The 16,948-nt window shown below is 40.6% G+C and overlaps 1 protein-coding gene across 2 annotated transcripts; it reads left to right on the forward strand.

Moving 5' to 3' along the window:
* The first annotated feature begins 778 nt into the window (after window positions 1-778).
* Window positions 779-16,591, forward strand: SALL1 (spalt like transcription factor 1). 2 transcript variants are annotated; one of them, XM_044987195.1, is made up of 3 exons: window positions 779-1,151; window positions 10,627-14,039; window positions 15,075-16,591. In XM_044987195.1, exons 1-3 carry the CDS (start codon window positions 1,076-1,078, stop codon window positions 15,513-15,515), a joined length of 3,930 nt encoding a protein of 1,309 aa, XP_044843130.1. In that variant the 5' UTR covers window positions 779-1,075; the 3' UTR covers window positions 15,516-16,591. The 2 variants fall into 2 exon arrangements, with proteins under 2 accessions (XP_044843130.1, XP_044843131.1); XM_044987196.1 differs by having other exon boundaries at window positions 10,630-14,039.
* Window positions 16,592-16,948: the final 357 nt, after the last annotated feature.

Below are 16,948 nucleotides of genomic sequence, written 5' to 3' on the forward strand. Positions count from 1 at the left end.
GGACTCCGCCGGGCAGATGAGTCGGCGGGTTTCCGCCGCCAGCCCTCTCCGGCCGCCGCCTCCCGCGGATTGACGTCGGCCTCAGCCAACCGGCGGCGGCGCCGCCGCCAGGGGCGGAGCCTCCCCCCCTCCCCGGCCGGGCTCGTGACGTAGCCGGGCACAAACTTTGCTGTAATTGTCCTGGGAAACGTGTGAGGTTGCGGCCAGCCCGGCGGCCGCTGAACCGACCCGCCCCGCCCTTGCCCGGGCCCCGGGGGGGCGGGACGGTGCCGCTGCGATGGGGGCAGCGGTTACACCAAGACACCGAACTTGGCCGCCGGCGGAGCGGGGATGGGACGGTCCCGGGCAGAGGCGGTGGCACCGCCCGAGCGCGGGGCAGGGTAGTCGGGGAAAGCCCGGCCTGTCACCCCCTACCCCCCCCCCCCGGCCCCGGTGGGTGTCCCCGCTGCGCGGGCAGAGCCGGGGCGCTTCCCCGCGGCGGGGCGAGCTGCTCCCGGGGGTCCTGTCTCGCGCTGCGTTTGCTGCCTGGGGGCAGGACCCGTCCGGATTAGTCCCCGCTCCCGGGGGCGCAACGAGAAGAGAGAATTTCATTTGCTTCTGGGCCCCCTTTTGTAACGAGAACCCCCCCCCCACCAGGAGCTCGGGACAGCAGCTAGCGGGGGGGCGGGCGGAGGCTTTCGGCACATTCCTATAGTAACAGGGATGGCGTGAAACAGTCCCAGCTGGTTGCTAAGAGGGTTAAACTGTATCCAAACAGCTTTGGGGAAATCCAGCCCCCTCTCTTGCCACATGGACCGACTCATTGGGTGGGAGCTGCAGAGAGACAAGGGTCTCCAGCAAATCAGCGCCTAATTGATTAAGGCGAGCGGGTTTGAATAGAGCTGGCCATGTGCCAATCGCCTTTCAAAGAGCCCCTCTATGATTAATCGCAATGCATTATTGATAATCATAATTATAGCAGGACACATGCGCGGTGCGGCGTGGCTTGGGGAGGGGGGAGGCTCGATTTCCGTAATTTTGAGAAGATTTTTTTTTAGTAATTTTTTATTCTGCCCCAGCTGATGTTTGAGCCAGCATGTCGCGGAGGAAGCAGGCGAAGCCTCAGCATTTCCAGTCCGACCCCGAGCTGGCCTCGTTATCCCAGCGAAATGGTGAGTTCTTCCCATCTCTCTCTCGCACACATTTTAACACAAACACGCACCCGCAAAATAGATCAACTTACCTTCGAGACAGCTAGGAAACTGCACCGGGAAAGGGAAGAGAGCGCTGGAGCTGCTGGAGTTTTTTTGGTGGTGGTGGTTTTTTTTTTTAATAGTACTATTTTGGCCCTGGTTGAGGATGGGTTTGTATTATTTTATTAACCTTCTGTTTCCTGTGTTTGTTGCATTTGTGTGTGTCTCTCCCCCCCCCCTTTTTTTTTGTTGATGATCTGGCAGTCTGACCCCAGAAGAGATGGATTTCTCCCCCACACCCCCTCTGTAGTCCACACCCCAGAGGCTGGTGAGGAGCGGGACGAAAGTCAGGTTTGGGTTGGGGTGTGTGTTTCCTAAGGATGCACCGAGCCGACCGCGCTTACTCTCTGCGCCCACCCCCCATAACAAGGGGAAAAGCCCCTTTCCTACTTTTTTTTTCCTGCCTGCCCCCTTTTCCCCCTGGAGTCCCGCTATAGCTGGGAAACCTGCGCTGCCAGGCAGCCCTCGCCTCCGGAGCATTTGAACCCCCACTTTTAAAGGGGGGAGAAAGTTTGCGTGCTGGAGATAAAAGTCTTTCTCGCCGCACTGACGCGCTGGCTGGCTCCCTCCCTGCCCCTGGTAACTTTTCTCGCTCTTCGCTCTGGCCGCCTGGCATCTGCGGGATCCGGGCTCGCAGCGGCTCCGGCGAGGGCGGCTTTGCGGCTGGCTTTAGTTGGGGGGGGGGGGGGCTGGTTGTTTCCTTTCTCCCTTGGGGGCTTTTTTGGGTGTGAAGCCGGTAAAGGAGGAACCAGGGTGGCTTGCTCTGTAGCTGGCTTTGGAGAGCCTGTGATTTTTTTTTAAAGGGGGTCCGGAAGCCCGGCGTTGGTGCAGGGAAAGGCAGTTTTATTGAAGGGGAGGGGGGTGCTTGTACCTGTGTCTGCTTGGACTTTATAAACCGGCTGAGGAGGGGGGTGTGGTTGTGGGACGGGGGAAAATCCAAGCGAGAAAGTGGGCGATTGGGAAGCGCCTGGCTGATGAGTGAGGCTCGAGGGCCAGGGGCGAAGGTGGCAGAGGGTCTCCGCGTCCTGTGTCCCAAAGGCCAGGCCCGCTCCCCTGCCCTGCCCCAGCGCAGCGCACCTCGAGGTGGCGGATGCCTGAACTTCACAACCAGCTTGCGGGGGAGCCCCAGTAAGGCTGAGCAGCCGGGGAGCACGGGAGGGGGTCTTCTCCCCTGGGTCTTCTCCCCGGCCGGGCAGTGCTGCGCCTGCCGACCCGCGGGACCCACACCTTGGGGCAGAGTTTGAAATGGGGGGGCGGGCGCGGGGGATAAACAGGCCATTCAGGAAGTTACATGAAAACTGTTCCCGGGTGTCCGTGCAAGAGGCTGGCTGCAGATCTGGATACTATAGATTGGGAGGAAGGACAAGATGGAAAGTTGGGGGGGGGGCGCTTCTCTTTCATGTCTGCAGGGCACTTCCTGAGGCTCTGGACATTGTGGCAGGTTTTGGTGGGTAAGAGGGTGGCTGAGATCTCAGCCCAAATCTCTCTCTCAGGAGGGGTCATCTCCCGAGCTCTTCCCTCTGTCCTGGGGCGTAAGGCGGTGCTCAGGGCACATCGCATGGGGATGAAGAGAGCTGGCCCTGAATAAATAACTCGTTTCCTTTTCCTTCGCCTGCCCGGGGCTGGGCACGGTGGCACTTCTCAGCCCCGAGGCGAGGCAGCACCTTTGGCTTCCCCAGCGAACTTTCCGAGCCGCTCGGTGTGCTGGGCTCCTCGTCTTCTCCGAGAAAAGCTCGGAGTCGTCCCTCTTTGCAAACCCTGCACGCTCCTAAAGCGAGCACATTGCTGGCTGCGGAGGGACTTGGCCAGAAGCTGACGTGCCAGTGTGCGATGTGAGTCATGGAGAGGAGCCCGGAGCTGCTCTCCCTCAGCCCCATTAACCCCCTGCATTAGTCATGAAAGCAGCAGCCAGGAAACAACCCTCTTCTCCCACCCTCCCCACCCCCCTTCAGCACCATGCATATCAGGGTCGCCACTGAGGTAGGTTTGGGGACATGGGAGCTGTGATCTCTGAACTGTCCTAATTCATTTTCCATTTATCAGCCCCCTCCCTTTCCCTTCCCTCCCCCCAAGTTGCACGGGGGCTGCTGAGGAGTTTCGGAACAAATGTAACCTAAGATACCAAGCTCTGCAGAGTAAATCGGGTCTCCCTGGGAAAGCTGGAAGGATGTTATGGTAGCTTTGTTATCATTCAGGTTTTTTTTTTTTAAATATTGAGACACCTTTCTTTGCATCATCATGATCATAATAAATAAATAGCACCCATTTCTTGTAACCGTTTAAAAGTTTCTGTGAAGTATTTTGATTTCTGGAAGGAAACTTTTTTATTTTATTTTATTTATTTTGAGGCGGGGTGGTGAATTTTCATGTGTCTGGATGCATTGCTATTTTGCCACCGGGTTCAATTCAATTAATTTAATTTCACTTTAAGACACTTATTTTAACTTGAAATGTTTTTTTCCTTCAGCTTTGAAATTTCAAGCATGAGTTGGGGAAAGGTTAGGTTTTATTTATCCTTTCACCAGTGCCCTAAAAAGAGCTCTGAACTTTACAAAGTAAGCAAAGAGGGAAAGCATAGATGGAAGTTAACTTATCTTGCTTGAGAATCAAAGGGCTATTTTTCACATCTTCAGTTTGTTTAATCACATCTCTTGACAAAGTCTTTATTTTTTAAAATTTTTGCTAAAGGACGCTGATAAAAGCACCTTCAAGTATCTTAATAAAATCGCGCCTGCACTCTCACCCCTTTTTTTCTTTCCTGTTTTTAGTCTTTTGATCTGATTTTGCACATGTTTTCAGATGCAAGACACTGGGGGTGTGAGAAAGGAATGTTAACTGAGAAGCTTTCTTGCCTGTTGCTAAATGATGTACTTAAAATAGTTGGATTTCACCTAAAATGATGGCATTAGATAATCTTTCATTTGGTTTTCCTGGCTAGTAACTTAAGTTAACTAAGTAAATAATTAAGGGGTTTTTGTACATTTTTTTTTAAACGTTGGTTCTCTAGAAAAAGCAGTAGGTTATTAGAAACCGTGTTAGGAGCTTTTCCCCTCCTTTCAGTAGTAATGGTTTTAGGTTATGACTGTTTTACATGCTTGGACAATAAGTTCTGACTACATTGCCTGGAGGGTATGTTTTGTAATAGTGTTACAGGATTTAGAATGCTGTTGCAATATTAGTGTAAAACTAACCCTATAGAAGTGAATTAAAGGAATGCTTTATGCATTTGAGATGTTCTTAAATTTATAGTGGATACATTTGAGATAGGTGCGAAACATTTTTTTCATGATATGCCTCAAAATTGCAAAAAAACAAAACAAACAAAAAATTCCCCCTTCTTCTTTTTTTGATGCAGTGAATTCAGGTTTGTTAGCTCAGTTACAATTTCAGGAATCAGACAGGTTTGGCATCGCTGCTACTTTAACAACACTTGCAATAATGTGAAATGAAGGAATATTTAAGAATAAATGAAAAATCATGTTTCTGTCAAAAATTTGTCGTATCTGTTTTGAGTTCTAGTTTAGAACTGTATTCACAGTATTCATAGTTAAAGGTCAATAGAAAGTAGTTTGAAAAGAAACTTCATCCATGTCTTATGACAACATACATTTTATTTTTTTTAGAACACTTTCTTTCAAAGTTTAGGGTCAATGCAGTACATCCTTACTCTGAAGATTTAATAATTCAAATGTATTTTTGGTGCAGTCATTGAATAAGGAAGCTTGGCTTCATTATATCCTGTGAATGTGCACGCAGAATACCTTTGTACTGGCATAAACAGGACAGAAATCGGACTAATAGAAGCGACTTTTGACATAAATTATATTCAACAAGTAACTGGTGGAAAATGTATAAAAGGCAGTTGGATTATTTCTTTTTGTTAATAACTGAGATTGTGAGATTTTCTTATTACATTTTGAGCTTATTTTTTCTTTTTTCTTTTTTTTTTTTGGTTGGGGGTTGGTTTGTGTTTTTTGTTTTTGTTTTTTGGAGGGTTTTTAGATTATAGGAGCTTCCTGGCCTAATCATACAGCAGAATATTATTTTGAAGCATAGCTTTTCAAGGCAAAGGTTCTATCAGAAGAGCAATGCAGCTAGCATTTGCTGCAGATATAATACTTGCTTCTCTTCCATGTAGAGGAATCAGTTCATCATGTTAGTAAATAATAGAATTTCATTATTCACTGTAGCATTAGATGGTTCCCAGAACTAGGGTTATTTTGTTGTTTATTTAATAACACTTGCAAGACCAAATGCTTGGTAGGAGTACATGATATAATAAGCTAAAAGAAGCCTTACTAAACATCTGTGAGATAACTGTATTTGATCAGTCTTGATTACAATTTATATATATTTCTTACATTTTTTGGCAAGGCAGCGCACTAGATGTAGTGGGCCTTATCAGATATTGCTTATGCTGATGTAAGTCAGAAGTAGTTCTACTGAAGTCAGTGGGGTTAAACTGGCATGTTGTGTGGGTTTCCCTTCACACTCACTATTTCTCTCCAACTCTCCCAGATTTATTTTGCTTATCATGCATCTAATATAACATGTGGTGATAAGTCACAACTCGGTATCTACAGGCTGTGCTTTTCATATATTTAACCATCTTCAAGTTTTCTGTGCAAGTCAGTTTTAACCATATGTGGAAACAGTCCATTTTTACTGAAGCAATCATATTAGGGGAAAAATACAGTTGCAAAACAGTAAAAAGCAAAACAGACATTCGCTGATGAAGATAGCACTGATTGCTGTTTTTTTCTAACCGTTTAAGGTGCATCAGACTTATATCTCATAAAATCTTCTTTAAGAATTAAAAATTGGAATATACAAGTGAAGTGGTTGCTACACGAGCATATAGTCAAGAAAGTTTGTATGAGTGGTGCTAGGAGTTACTTAAGTGTTAGCTGTTTTAACCTTTGCTAGCTTCCTTCCATTGAAAGGTGACAGGGTTCAGATCACAATATGTACTTCAATATCTTGCCAGTGACCCCCGAATTGAGTCTTACTGGTCGCATAGCAGGAAGTTAGTAGTTTATTTTAGCTTTGCCTTATCAGCTTTGCTGCTTTTGCTAACCCTATTCCCCTGTCCCCTTAGATGCCAGACCCCCGAAGAGGAGATTGACAGGTAGTTCCCATAGCTCCGTTTTACCCTCCAAACAACAGGGATTTAGTTTCTTGTCCTTTTGCCAATGTTTATGTAGCCAAAGTTTAGATATAACCTTAAGGAGCCTTTCTTTTACGTGTCACTGGAACAGTGAAACTACACTCAACTTTTTGAAGAAACTGTTGCAACTGGAACCCCATCTAGTGTTCATTTTGATTCATCCGTAGGGAAGACATTTTTTAATTGTGTTCATTAGATGGATTTGTTCCTAGTTTTAAAATAGCTTGGTAATCTTTTTTAGTTGGTTTTTTATTATTAAATTGTAGACTCCTTGTTTGAATTTAATATATGAATAAATAGTTTGAGCAAATTACGAGTTATAACACAGAAAAATTAAGAAACTGAATTGAATGTGAACACCCCCCCCCCATATATTATAACTTGTTTTCTTCAGAATAACATCTTGTGATTTTAAATTTCCCACTTAGTAGATCAGTTAAGGGGGCAGTTAATTAAAATATTTTTATTCACCAGGGACACTTTTTAAAAAATTAATGCAAACTGGGATTTAGATTACGTTTCTGAGTTGCTTAACTGAGAGAGAGGTTTGGCTAAAAGTTTATAGACACAGAAGCATATCATTATTATAATGGAAATTTTGGTGAGCAATCATTTTGAAAACAAATACACTTACAGTTCAAAACCTTCTAAATATTTTAAGTCCTTGTTCAGTCATCTCGCTAAGCAAAGCAGATTTTTTTTTTCATTTCACAAGTTTGAGGATTATGGAATGTTTTGGTTCTCATTCTAGAATATGCATCTCAAGTGGTTCAAAATTCCCAAGTTTGAAATGAGTAATGTTTGAGCACTAAAATTTTTTTCACAATCCTTAAGAAACCTGTAAACTGAAAAATCAACATCTGACAAGGAACAATCCAAAGTGTCATTAATGTCGTTTAAAAAGTTGTGGACTTTTTTTCATAATTACTGCTGTTTGAATTTTCTATATAGCTACCCACTGCAGATTTGATTTTACTGTTAATTCTTTACAGGATACATAAAAGCAAGATGGAAGATTTCTTCACCATGATAGGCACAACAAAGAAACTTCATTTAGTCAGGTCACCAATTACTATTATTTAGAACAGATCATTCAAGGAAATACTTAGAAAGCTAACAGATCTGATTAGAATACAATAGAGATTAAATATGCAGTAGAAAGCACGCTGTATGTCTTACTATCAGTTTTACAAAATCTACTTTTCAAGATCTGTCATTTTAAACCTCAATTATTACTTAATAGTGTCACTCCCCTCCCCCCCCCCATAGTAGAAGTCATTATAATCTACAGGTAACTGTAAAATTAAGATCTATTTTAATATAGAGAAGCCTATTTTTTGCATTTAAGAAAACAAAAATTAAACCTAGTGAATGCAGTTCATGAACAAATATCAAGATAAAAAATGTTACAAAAATCTAAGCCCTCAATATTATTTTTGCTTGATCTATGGATGTAGTTTATTGTTGTTCTTATGATATGACAGACGTCTTAACTTCTGCAGTATTCATGTGCTTAAACTATTTAAAAATATAAATATATACACATACTTTATTTCATGTTTTAATATGTATTGTATTGTGCTAGAACACTAGTCAATTTCTGGTATGGAAAAGTAGCAGTTAAATATGTGTACAAAATCACCTTTCTTTGTAAAGCAAGAATATCAAATACTTTGCAAGTAAAAAATAACTAAAAATAACTAAAGAACTAAAATATTCTTTAATCTCCATACAGAAGTGCTAAATATTTGAAGCAAATTGTTGTAATGTGTTTAATTGATTGTCAGTTTTCTGATTTCCCTTGCTAGTTATTTAGTTCTGAATCTGCCATTATTTATCTAAGCACAGCTGACCAAGCAAAACTGTGTTTTAAAGTGGCTTTATGTTTTGATAAATGTGATCTGGTTGAAAAGTATTTTCCACTGAATGCAGAGCTTAATAGAACATGCTGACATAATAGTTTTAATGCATTTTGTTGAAAATGTGTGAACAAACAGAATAGCTTTTGTTCCTTCATAATTGGCTGTAAAAGTAGATGGAAACATAACCATTACATATGGAAATGGCAAAGAGAAAGAAATAACATTTCTGTTGAATATATTAGGAATTGCATTTCCTAGTTTAAAATAAGCTTCTGAAATGGATGCATCATTTGAAATAGGTTGTCAAAATAAAAAGCCTTAAGTGGAATGTTTGTCATATTATTTTTATCTGGAGTTAAATAGCACAATGACTAAAGAAAAGTACACAACTTTAATAAATTTCATTTAATATTTTCCTTTATTTTTGAACACTATACAATATTTCTAAAAGTACATAAAATGGTATTGGAATCCAACACTAATTAGTATGAGTAAACTTTAACTTAAAAACTGAATCATAATTGTTGCTTTCTTCTCATACCTTATAGCTTGTTAATACAGATGTGTATATATAAACCTATTTTCACACCTACATTTAACTTTTTTGAGAGATGCATCAGTAAAAGATCTATAAAATATGGAACCAACTAGTTAATTAAACAAAATATCAATTGCAACAGATATTCTGCATTTTTGGGGTGTTCATGCTAAGCTCTACATCATAGTAGATACAATATATACTTGGGTAAAGCGAGAGAGGGAACAAAATCTTTTAAAAAAAAAATAATGCTAATAATCTGCATCACATCTCACTTTGTTTGCATTATAAAAGAAATGGCTCTTTAGTTTCAAATTCTCATTTGTTAAGACAAATCATTAGTTTGTTTCTCAACTTTTTACAGGAACTTTTATTTTCGTTTTCTTTGAGATTTAATTTGGAAGTAATGGAAACCGCCTATTATCTGATTTAATACTGGAGAGAAACATGCAGGGAGGTAATCCTTGAATTAAACAGTTTTTTTTTTTCACAGCCTTCCAAGATGACCACACACCATTTCTACAACAGAAGTTGGTGTCCTCATGCTGAGCAAACAATAGGGAGCCATCCTGTCTTTGAATAGGATCAGCTAGTTTAGAGTCAGAGATTTTTTTAATGTTTAATTTACAAATGGATCCCAGTGATAAGAAATGTGAGCAACTAGTGGAAACAAACATGAAATGAAAGGATTTTATAATGAGAGGTTCAGTACAATCTGTTAAACAATTGACAACAGTTAAGTGCAAATAGTTTTTAAATGCATTCAGACAAGTAAAATTGCATAGAATTATCAAACTTAAAACGAAGACTTATTTCTTATTGTATGTGAACATTTCCTTTTAACTGATCATCTTTCTTGATGTTTATTCAGAAATGTAAAACTTATGCAGAGTTTATAGATTTGAGGTCAGATCCTGATCTCAGTTTGGCTGGTGTAAATCCACAGTATTTCCTCTGTGTTAATGGAGCTACTCCAGATTTACACTAGCATAACTGAGCTCTAAATCTATCCCACAAAGTGTTCTTTTGCTGAAGAGTAGCAGATTTATCATTCTTCAGTCTTAAAACCAAATATGAGTCAAAGCATAATAAATGGGTTTAGAAAAAATACTTTATTTACTTTTTTTATTTATTGGGGATTTTTCCTTTTTATTCAGCTCGAAGTCTCCAGTTACAGTGGAATTAGCTTTCACATCAAAAGTTAATCTTTGCTATACAATCAAAGTTAGCTTAGGTCTTATGTGGAAACTCAAAAGCGATATATATATATATATTTTTTTTGTTTGTTTTGTTTTTGAGTTGTCAGTCTGTAGCTTAGTGATATGCACTTTTTTCTTGTCAACAACTGATTGGGACCTTGAATGACTACAAATTAGTTTAGTGACAGGGGCAACTGTCACAGATATCTTTGAATCCGTTGAAAATGAACAAGGTTGACAGGAACTTGAGAGTCTAATGGGTCCTTCAAATGGTTGATTTGCGCTCAGTGGACAACTAGACAATAAGCAGTATGAAATATTGGAAATCAATACTTTGCTATGGAATTTCATTATGCCCCAATGTCTTCAGTTCATAGTATTTTATATTTTGATGGATTATCTGAAGGAAATGATCATCTAAAACATAGGGATTAATACAACACCCATGTACAGTCTTAAAATCAGTCATGAGCAATATTTAGAAAGCACTAATATTGATCTCTTCTCACATACAATCTTTGCGTGTTGTAGTCTGAGAGTTAAAAACAGTAGATTTAAAATAAAAATGTCCTAGAGAAATTTCTGTGTTTCTGCTCAGTTTCTAATCCATCATCTTTTGATGTTTTAGGAGACACAGAAAAGGGTCACGCAAATCGAACCACTAAGAACAAGGATGCCCATGTCTGTGGCAGGTGCTGTGCTGAGTTCTTTGAATTATCAGATCTCCTGCAACACAAGAAGAACTGTACTAAAAATCAATTAGTTTTAATTGTGAACGAAAATCCAGCTTCTCCTTCTGAAACCTTCCCTCCTTGTTCCCCTTCTGATAATCCTGATGAACAGATGAATGACACAGTTAATAACACAGATCAAGTAGACTGCAGTGACCTTTCAGAGCATAACAAACTTGACAAGGAAGAATCCATGGATGTGGAGGCTTCCAGCATTAACAATAGCAGTAGCAGTTCCAAGAGCATCAACAATAGTATTACAAGCAGTAACAGCTCCACAATGGGTACCTCAGCTATAACAACCTCTCTACCTCAAATAGGGGATCTGACAGCATTAGGCAACTTTTCAGTGATAAATAGCAATGTCATCATAGAAAACCTTCAGAGTACGAAAGTGGCAGTAGCACAGTTCTCACAGGAAGCGAGATGTAATGGTGCATCAAATAATAAGCTTGCTGTACCTGCCCTCATGGAGCAACTGTTGGCTTTACAGCAACAGCAGATCCACCAGTTGCAACTGATTGAACAAATTCGTCACCAAATATTATTGTTGGCTTCCCAAAACGCAGACGTGTCAACATCTTCTAGCCCTTCTCAAGGTACTTTACGAACATCTGCCAACCCCTTGTCCACACTAAGTTCCCATTTATCCCAGCAGCTGGCTGCGGCAGCTGGATTAGCACAAAGCCTTGCTAGTCAATCTGCCAGCATCAGTGGTTTGAAACAACTACCCCCTATACAGCTACCTCAGAGCAACTCTGGCAATACTATAATTCCATCCAGTAGTGGCTCTTCTTCAAATATTAACATACTGGCAGCAGCAGTTACAACACCGTCCTCGGAACAAGTGGCTTCAAATGTTGGTGGCTCACAGCTCAGCAACCCACCAGTATCAGCATCATCTTCACCAGCTTTTGCAATAAGCAGTTTATTAAGTCCTGCATCTAATCCACTTCTACCTCAACCCGCCCCTAATAACTCGGTTTTCTCCAACCCCTTGTCCAATCTTGGAACACCTGCAGAGGATTTAAACTCCTTGACTGCCTTGGCACAGCAAAGAAAAAGCAAGCCACCAAATGTAACTGCTTTTGAAGCAAAAAGTACTTCTGATGAGGCATTCTTTAAACATAAATGCAGGTTCTGTGCGAAAGTCTTTGGGAGTGACAGTGCCTTGCAGATTCACTTACGTTCTCACACTGGCGAGAGGCCCTTCAAATGCAACATATGTGGAAACAGATTCTCCACAAAGGGAAACTTAAAAGTCCACTTTCAGCGTCATAAAGAAAAATACCCTCATATTCAAATGAATCCATACCCAGTGCCAGAGCATTTGGACAATATTCCTACAAGCACAGGTATTCCTTACGGGATGTCTATCCCACCAGAGAAACCTGTAACCAGCTGGCTGGACAGCAAGCCAGTTTTGTCTACTTTGACTACTTCTGTTGGCCTGCCACTCCCCCCAACAATTCCAAGCTTGACACCATTTATCAAAACTGAGGAGCCTCAACCTATTCCCATTAGCCATCATTCGGCTAGCCCTCCATGTTCTGTCAAAAGCGACTTGGGAGTAGCTGATCCTGCTGTAAAAAATTCAAATGGACATTCAGATGAGGCAGAGGTCAGTGCTTTGCCTACCACAAATGGCAAAACAGAAGAAAACACTCACACTTCAAACTCCTTCACTAATATTAACAGCTCTGTGAGCTCACCGGCAGCAGACTCCGGCTCCAACAGCATTGTCACTTTTACAAATCCACTGATGCCTCTAATGTCGGAGCAATTTAAGGCAAAGTTTCCATTTGGAGGACTACTAGATTCAACATCGGCATCAGAAACATCAAAATTGCAGCAACTGGTAGAAAATATTGACAAAAAGGCAACCGATCCTAATGAGTGTATTATTTGCCATCGAATTCTCAGTTGCCAGAGTGCATTAAAAATGCATTATCGCACACATACTGGTGAAAGGCCATTTAAATGTAAAATTTGTGGTCGTGCTTTCACTACTAAAGGAAATTTAAAGACTCATTACAGTGTTCATCGTGCCATGCCCCCGCTGAGAGTACAACATTCATGCCCGATCTGCCAGAAAAAGTTCACCAATGCTGTCGTGCTACAGCAGCATATCCGAATGCATATGGGAGGACAGATTCCCAATACGCCTGTCACAGAAAACTATCCAGAGTCAATGGAATCTGACACAGGATCTTTTGATGAGAAGAATTTTGATGATCTAGACAACTTCTCAGACGAGAACATGGAAGACTGTCCTGACAGCAGCGTGCCAGATACACCTAAATCTGTTGATGCGTCCCAAGACAGCTTATCTTCTTCCCCTCTGCCACTGGAAATGTCAAGTATTGCTGCTTTAGAAAAACAAATGAAGATGATCAATGCAGGACTTGCTGAACAACTTCAAGCTAGTTTAAAATCAGTTGAAAATGGGTCAGTGGAGGGGGATGTTATGACAAATGATTCATCATCTATTGGTGGTGATATGGAAAGCCAAAGTGCTGGAAGTCCTGCTATCTCAGAGTCTACCTCTTCTATGCAGGCCTTGTCCCCATCCAACAGCACTAATGATTACCACAAGTCACCAAGTATTGAAGAGAAACAACTAAGAGCTTTACCAAGTGAGTTTGCCAATGGTTTGTCTCCGACCCCTGCTAACGGTGGTGCTTTGGACTTGACATCTAGTAACACAGATAAAATAATTAAAGAAGAATCTTTGAGTATGCTCTTTCCTTTCAGAGATAGAGGTAAATTTAAAAACACAGCGTGTGACATTTGTGGCAAAACGTTTGCTTGTCAGAGTGCCTTGGACATTCATTACAGAAGTCATACCAAAGAGAGACCATTTATTTGCACAGTTTGCAATCGTGGCTTTTCCACAAAGGGTAATTTGAAGCAGCATATGTTGACACATCAAATGCGAGATCTGCCATCACAGCTTTTTGAGCCCAATTCCAGTATTGGCCCTAATCAGAACTCTTCAGTTATACCTGCTAATTCATTGTCATCTCTCATAAAAACTGAGGTTAATGGCTTTCTGCACGGCTCTCCTCAGGATAGCAAAGAGACACCGCCTGGTCTTGTTGCTCTGGGGCCTTTGCCATCTTCTGCCACATCACCAGTTCTGCTTCCAACTCTACCCCGAAGAACTCCCAAACAGCACTACTGCAACACATGTGGGAAAACATTTTCATCTTCTAGTGCTTTGCAGATTCATGAAAGGACACACACTGGCGAAAAGCCTTTTGCCTGCACTATATGTGGAAGAGCTTTCACGACAAAAGGCAATCTTAAGGTACTTTCCTTCTTGCTGTTCTTATGCTGTTGTGGGGTTTTTTGTATTGTTTTTGTTTGTTTACATTTACATCTGCAGTGTTGTAAACAGTGCTCCTTTTAGATATCCGGGGTATGAAAAATGGTTTTATTTGGTTGTCACATGCTGGGCACCTGGCGTTTTGAATGGGATTGAAGAGTTTTAATGCAGCAAGATATTTCTGGTTTGATAAAATGCACCAAACTCACTATGTAGCCTATGAAACAGGATAGCCGAATGTTGCTAGAGGGTGTTTAATTAAGATATGCATGAAGTGTACTGCGTACATTACTTATTAAGCACTGCATCTTAAATATACTATTTTCATAACTCGCACAACAGACTTGTTTCTAACTAATAATTCTTGAACTAATAGGCATTATTTGATTTGATTATGTAACTAACATTTCCTACTGATCTGTTGAAAAAGCAAATATACTCAAGTTCTAGAACACTAGTTGAGCACTTTACTGTGTACATGTTTCTGTTGACAGAGTATTTCTCTAGAGATTTCTGCCAGTAATGTGAGATGAATAATTACTTTCAGGCCATTCTGTCTATACACGAGGCTCTCCGATGAGCAATCAGTAAAGGATACTTTCTTCCTGTCTGAAAAGGACATTTATAGGGTAAAGAGTGTCAAATACAATACTTGCCATTGCAATGAAAGTGGACATAACAATTTTAATCCTGAAAGTAGCTAGCTGCAATTGACTGGATAACATAAGGCTATTATAAACTAAATACATGTAATGAAAAAGAGTAATAAGCAATGTATTGTTCAGCAGGAAAAATATGGGCATTCTGCATATCTGGCATCTAGGTCCAGATGAATCTTATTTGTTGTTACTGATCTGAACTGGAATATTACATCCTTTACCTTTAGTGGTATTCTTTACATAAATAAGAATAGACACATGGACTGCCTTCTTTGTTTTGTGGTAAGGTATATTTGATCAGTCAGAATGAATTCCACTGCTAACCGCCTTCCTTCCCCCACCCACTCCCTTCTTGCAGGTTCACATGGGCACTCACATGTGGAACAGCACTCCTGCGAGACGAGGCAGACGACTTTCGGTGGACGGTCCCATGACATTTCTAGGAGGCAATCCTGTAAAATTCCCAGAAATGTTTCAGAAAGATTTGGCTGCAAGGTCAGGAAACGGAGACCCTTCCAGCTTCTGGAATCAGTATGCAGCTGCACTCTCTAATGGCTTGGCTATGAAGACCAATGAGATCTCAGTCATTCAGAATGGTGGCATCCCTCCAATTCCTGGAAGCCTGGGCAATGGTGGCAGTTCACCTATTAGTGGGTTGACTGGAAGCCTGGAGAAGCTCCAGAATTCTGAACCTAATGCACCTCTAGCTGGTCTGGAGAAAATGGCAAGCAATGAAAATGGGACAAACTTCCGTTTTACACGTTTTGTGGAAGACAACAAAGAAATTGTAACAAATTAGAATAAATCTTATCAATAACATTCCTGCAAATAGTGCAACCTAGGGTTGCTTTTTACAAGTCTACAAACAACAACATTATAAAGACATTCTTTTGTACTATGTTCTACTTCTAGAGTTCTAAGAGAGCTTATTTATTAGTGATATAACCTTGCTTTGCAAACAAATGCAAGCATTAACTTTGGTCTCCTGTATTTTGAACTAAATACTAATCGACTAGAGTGCTGTAAACATGCTGTAACATTTATGGCAGTTGCAAGTCTGTTCTGCTAGGTGATCTTTTTCTGGCATTAACTTATTTTCTATATCCAGTTTAACATGAACTCTGGTATTGATGCACCACCTCAGTGGTGCATTAGATCTCTAATAAAAGTCTGTATATAAATGTATACTTTGATCTCGCTGGAAATTTTGTCAGCAACACATTGTTTAATTTTCCAAACAGAATTAAGAAAAGGACTGAAAGCTGAGAATATGACTGAACAGTGTGGGTCCTTTACAAGCTCAGTTTTTGATTTTTATTATAAAATTAAAACTGCTTTAATTTTTGTAGATTTAACATTTTTCGTTTTGAACTGTTATTTGTATTGTGCTTTTTACTTGAGTCGTCTTAAATGTTCATAAGTTTCTGTACAGTAATAAGCACGCAGATTATTAGAGAAGATACAAAAGTGTTGTTTTGGTAGTTGAAACTGAGACGTAACATTTTGCCTTGTAGGTATATTCATTATAGAAAATGTGCTGGACTTTCACAATGCTGCTAAGTATAGCATCTTGAACAACCTTCCATGGACAAATGTAGATGCTCCTGTATATACAATAAGAAATATCACTTTCATTAAAATGTACATAATGTTCCTTGCAAGACCAAGCCCTACTTCTTGACCAAGGGAACAAGGATAGTGTTTGTTTATTTTGTATTAGATATGGGGGGAAAAAAACACAACTTTGGACTGTTACATGCACTTTCTTGGAAAGTTGAAAGGAAAAGAGGTCCAGTTTCTTTAACATTTAATACTAACAACAGAGATACTGTAATTTTACTTGAGTAATCAAATACATTTTTGCAACAGATAAAATGTTGTCTCTGTGTTTTTAAAGTGTATTTGTATTTAGTAATGTCTTTGAATGTATTATTTAACCTTACGCCTGGGTATTAGAGGACTATCCAGGTATGTGTATGTGTGTGTATCTATATGTATGTGTGGTATACATATGTTTATTGCATATTAATGGTTAGTATATATTTGCATCTCCACTAAGAGTGGGAACATTGTCCTTTTAACTATTCAGTGATATCACTACTCCCAATCATCAAATTGGAGGTATTTTGGTATTCTTCATCTCTTTATAAAAAATGCTGCTAACAATGGCCTTATCGAGACTAGGTAAGTTTCCTTTGAAGGAAATTTTATATTGGATTTAAGGCTTCACTT

The sequence above is a fragment of the Mauremys mutica genome, chromosome 14 (assembly GCF_020497125.1).
Source record: "Mauremys mutica isolate MM-2020 ecotype Southern chromosome 14, ASM2049712v1, whole genome shotgun sequence".
Taxonomy (NCBI): domain Eukaryota; kingdom Metazoa; phylum Chordata; order Testudines; family Geoemydidae; genus Mauremys; species Mauremys mutica.

Coding starts and splice junctions, on each gene's coding strand:
- SALL1 (XM_044987195.1), top strand. CDS start 1,076: ATGTCGCGGAGGAAGCAGGCGAAGCCTCAGCATTTCCAGTCCGACCCC. Junction 1,152..10,626: donor CTCGTTATCCCAGCGAAATG/GTGAGTTCTTCC, acceptor TTGATGTTTTAG/GAGACACAGAAAAGGGTCAC. Junction 14,040..15,074: donor CGACAAAAGGCAATCTTAAG/GTACTTTCCTTC, acceptor CCCTTCTTGCAG/GTTCACATGGGCACTCACAT.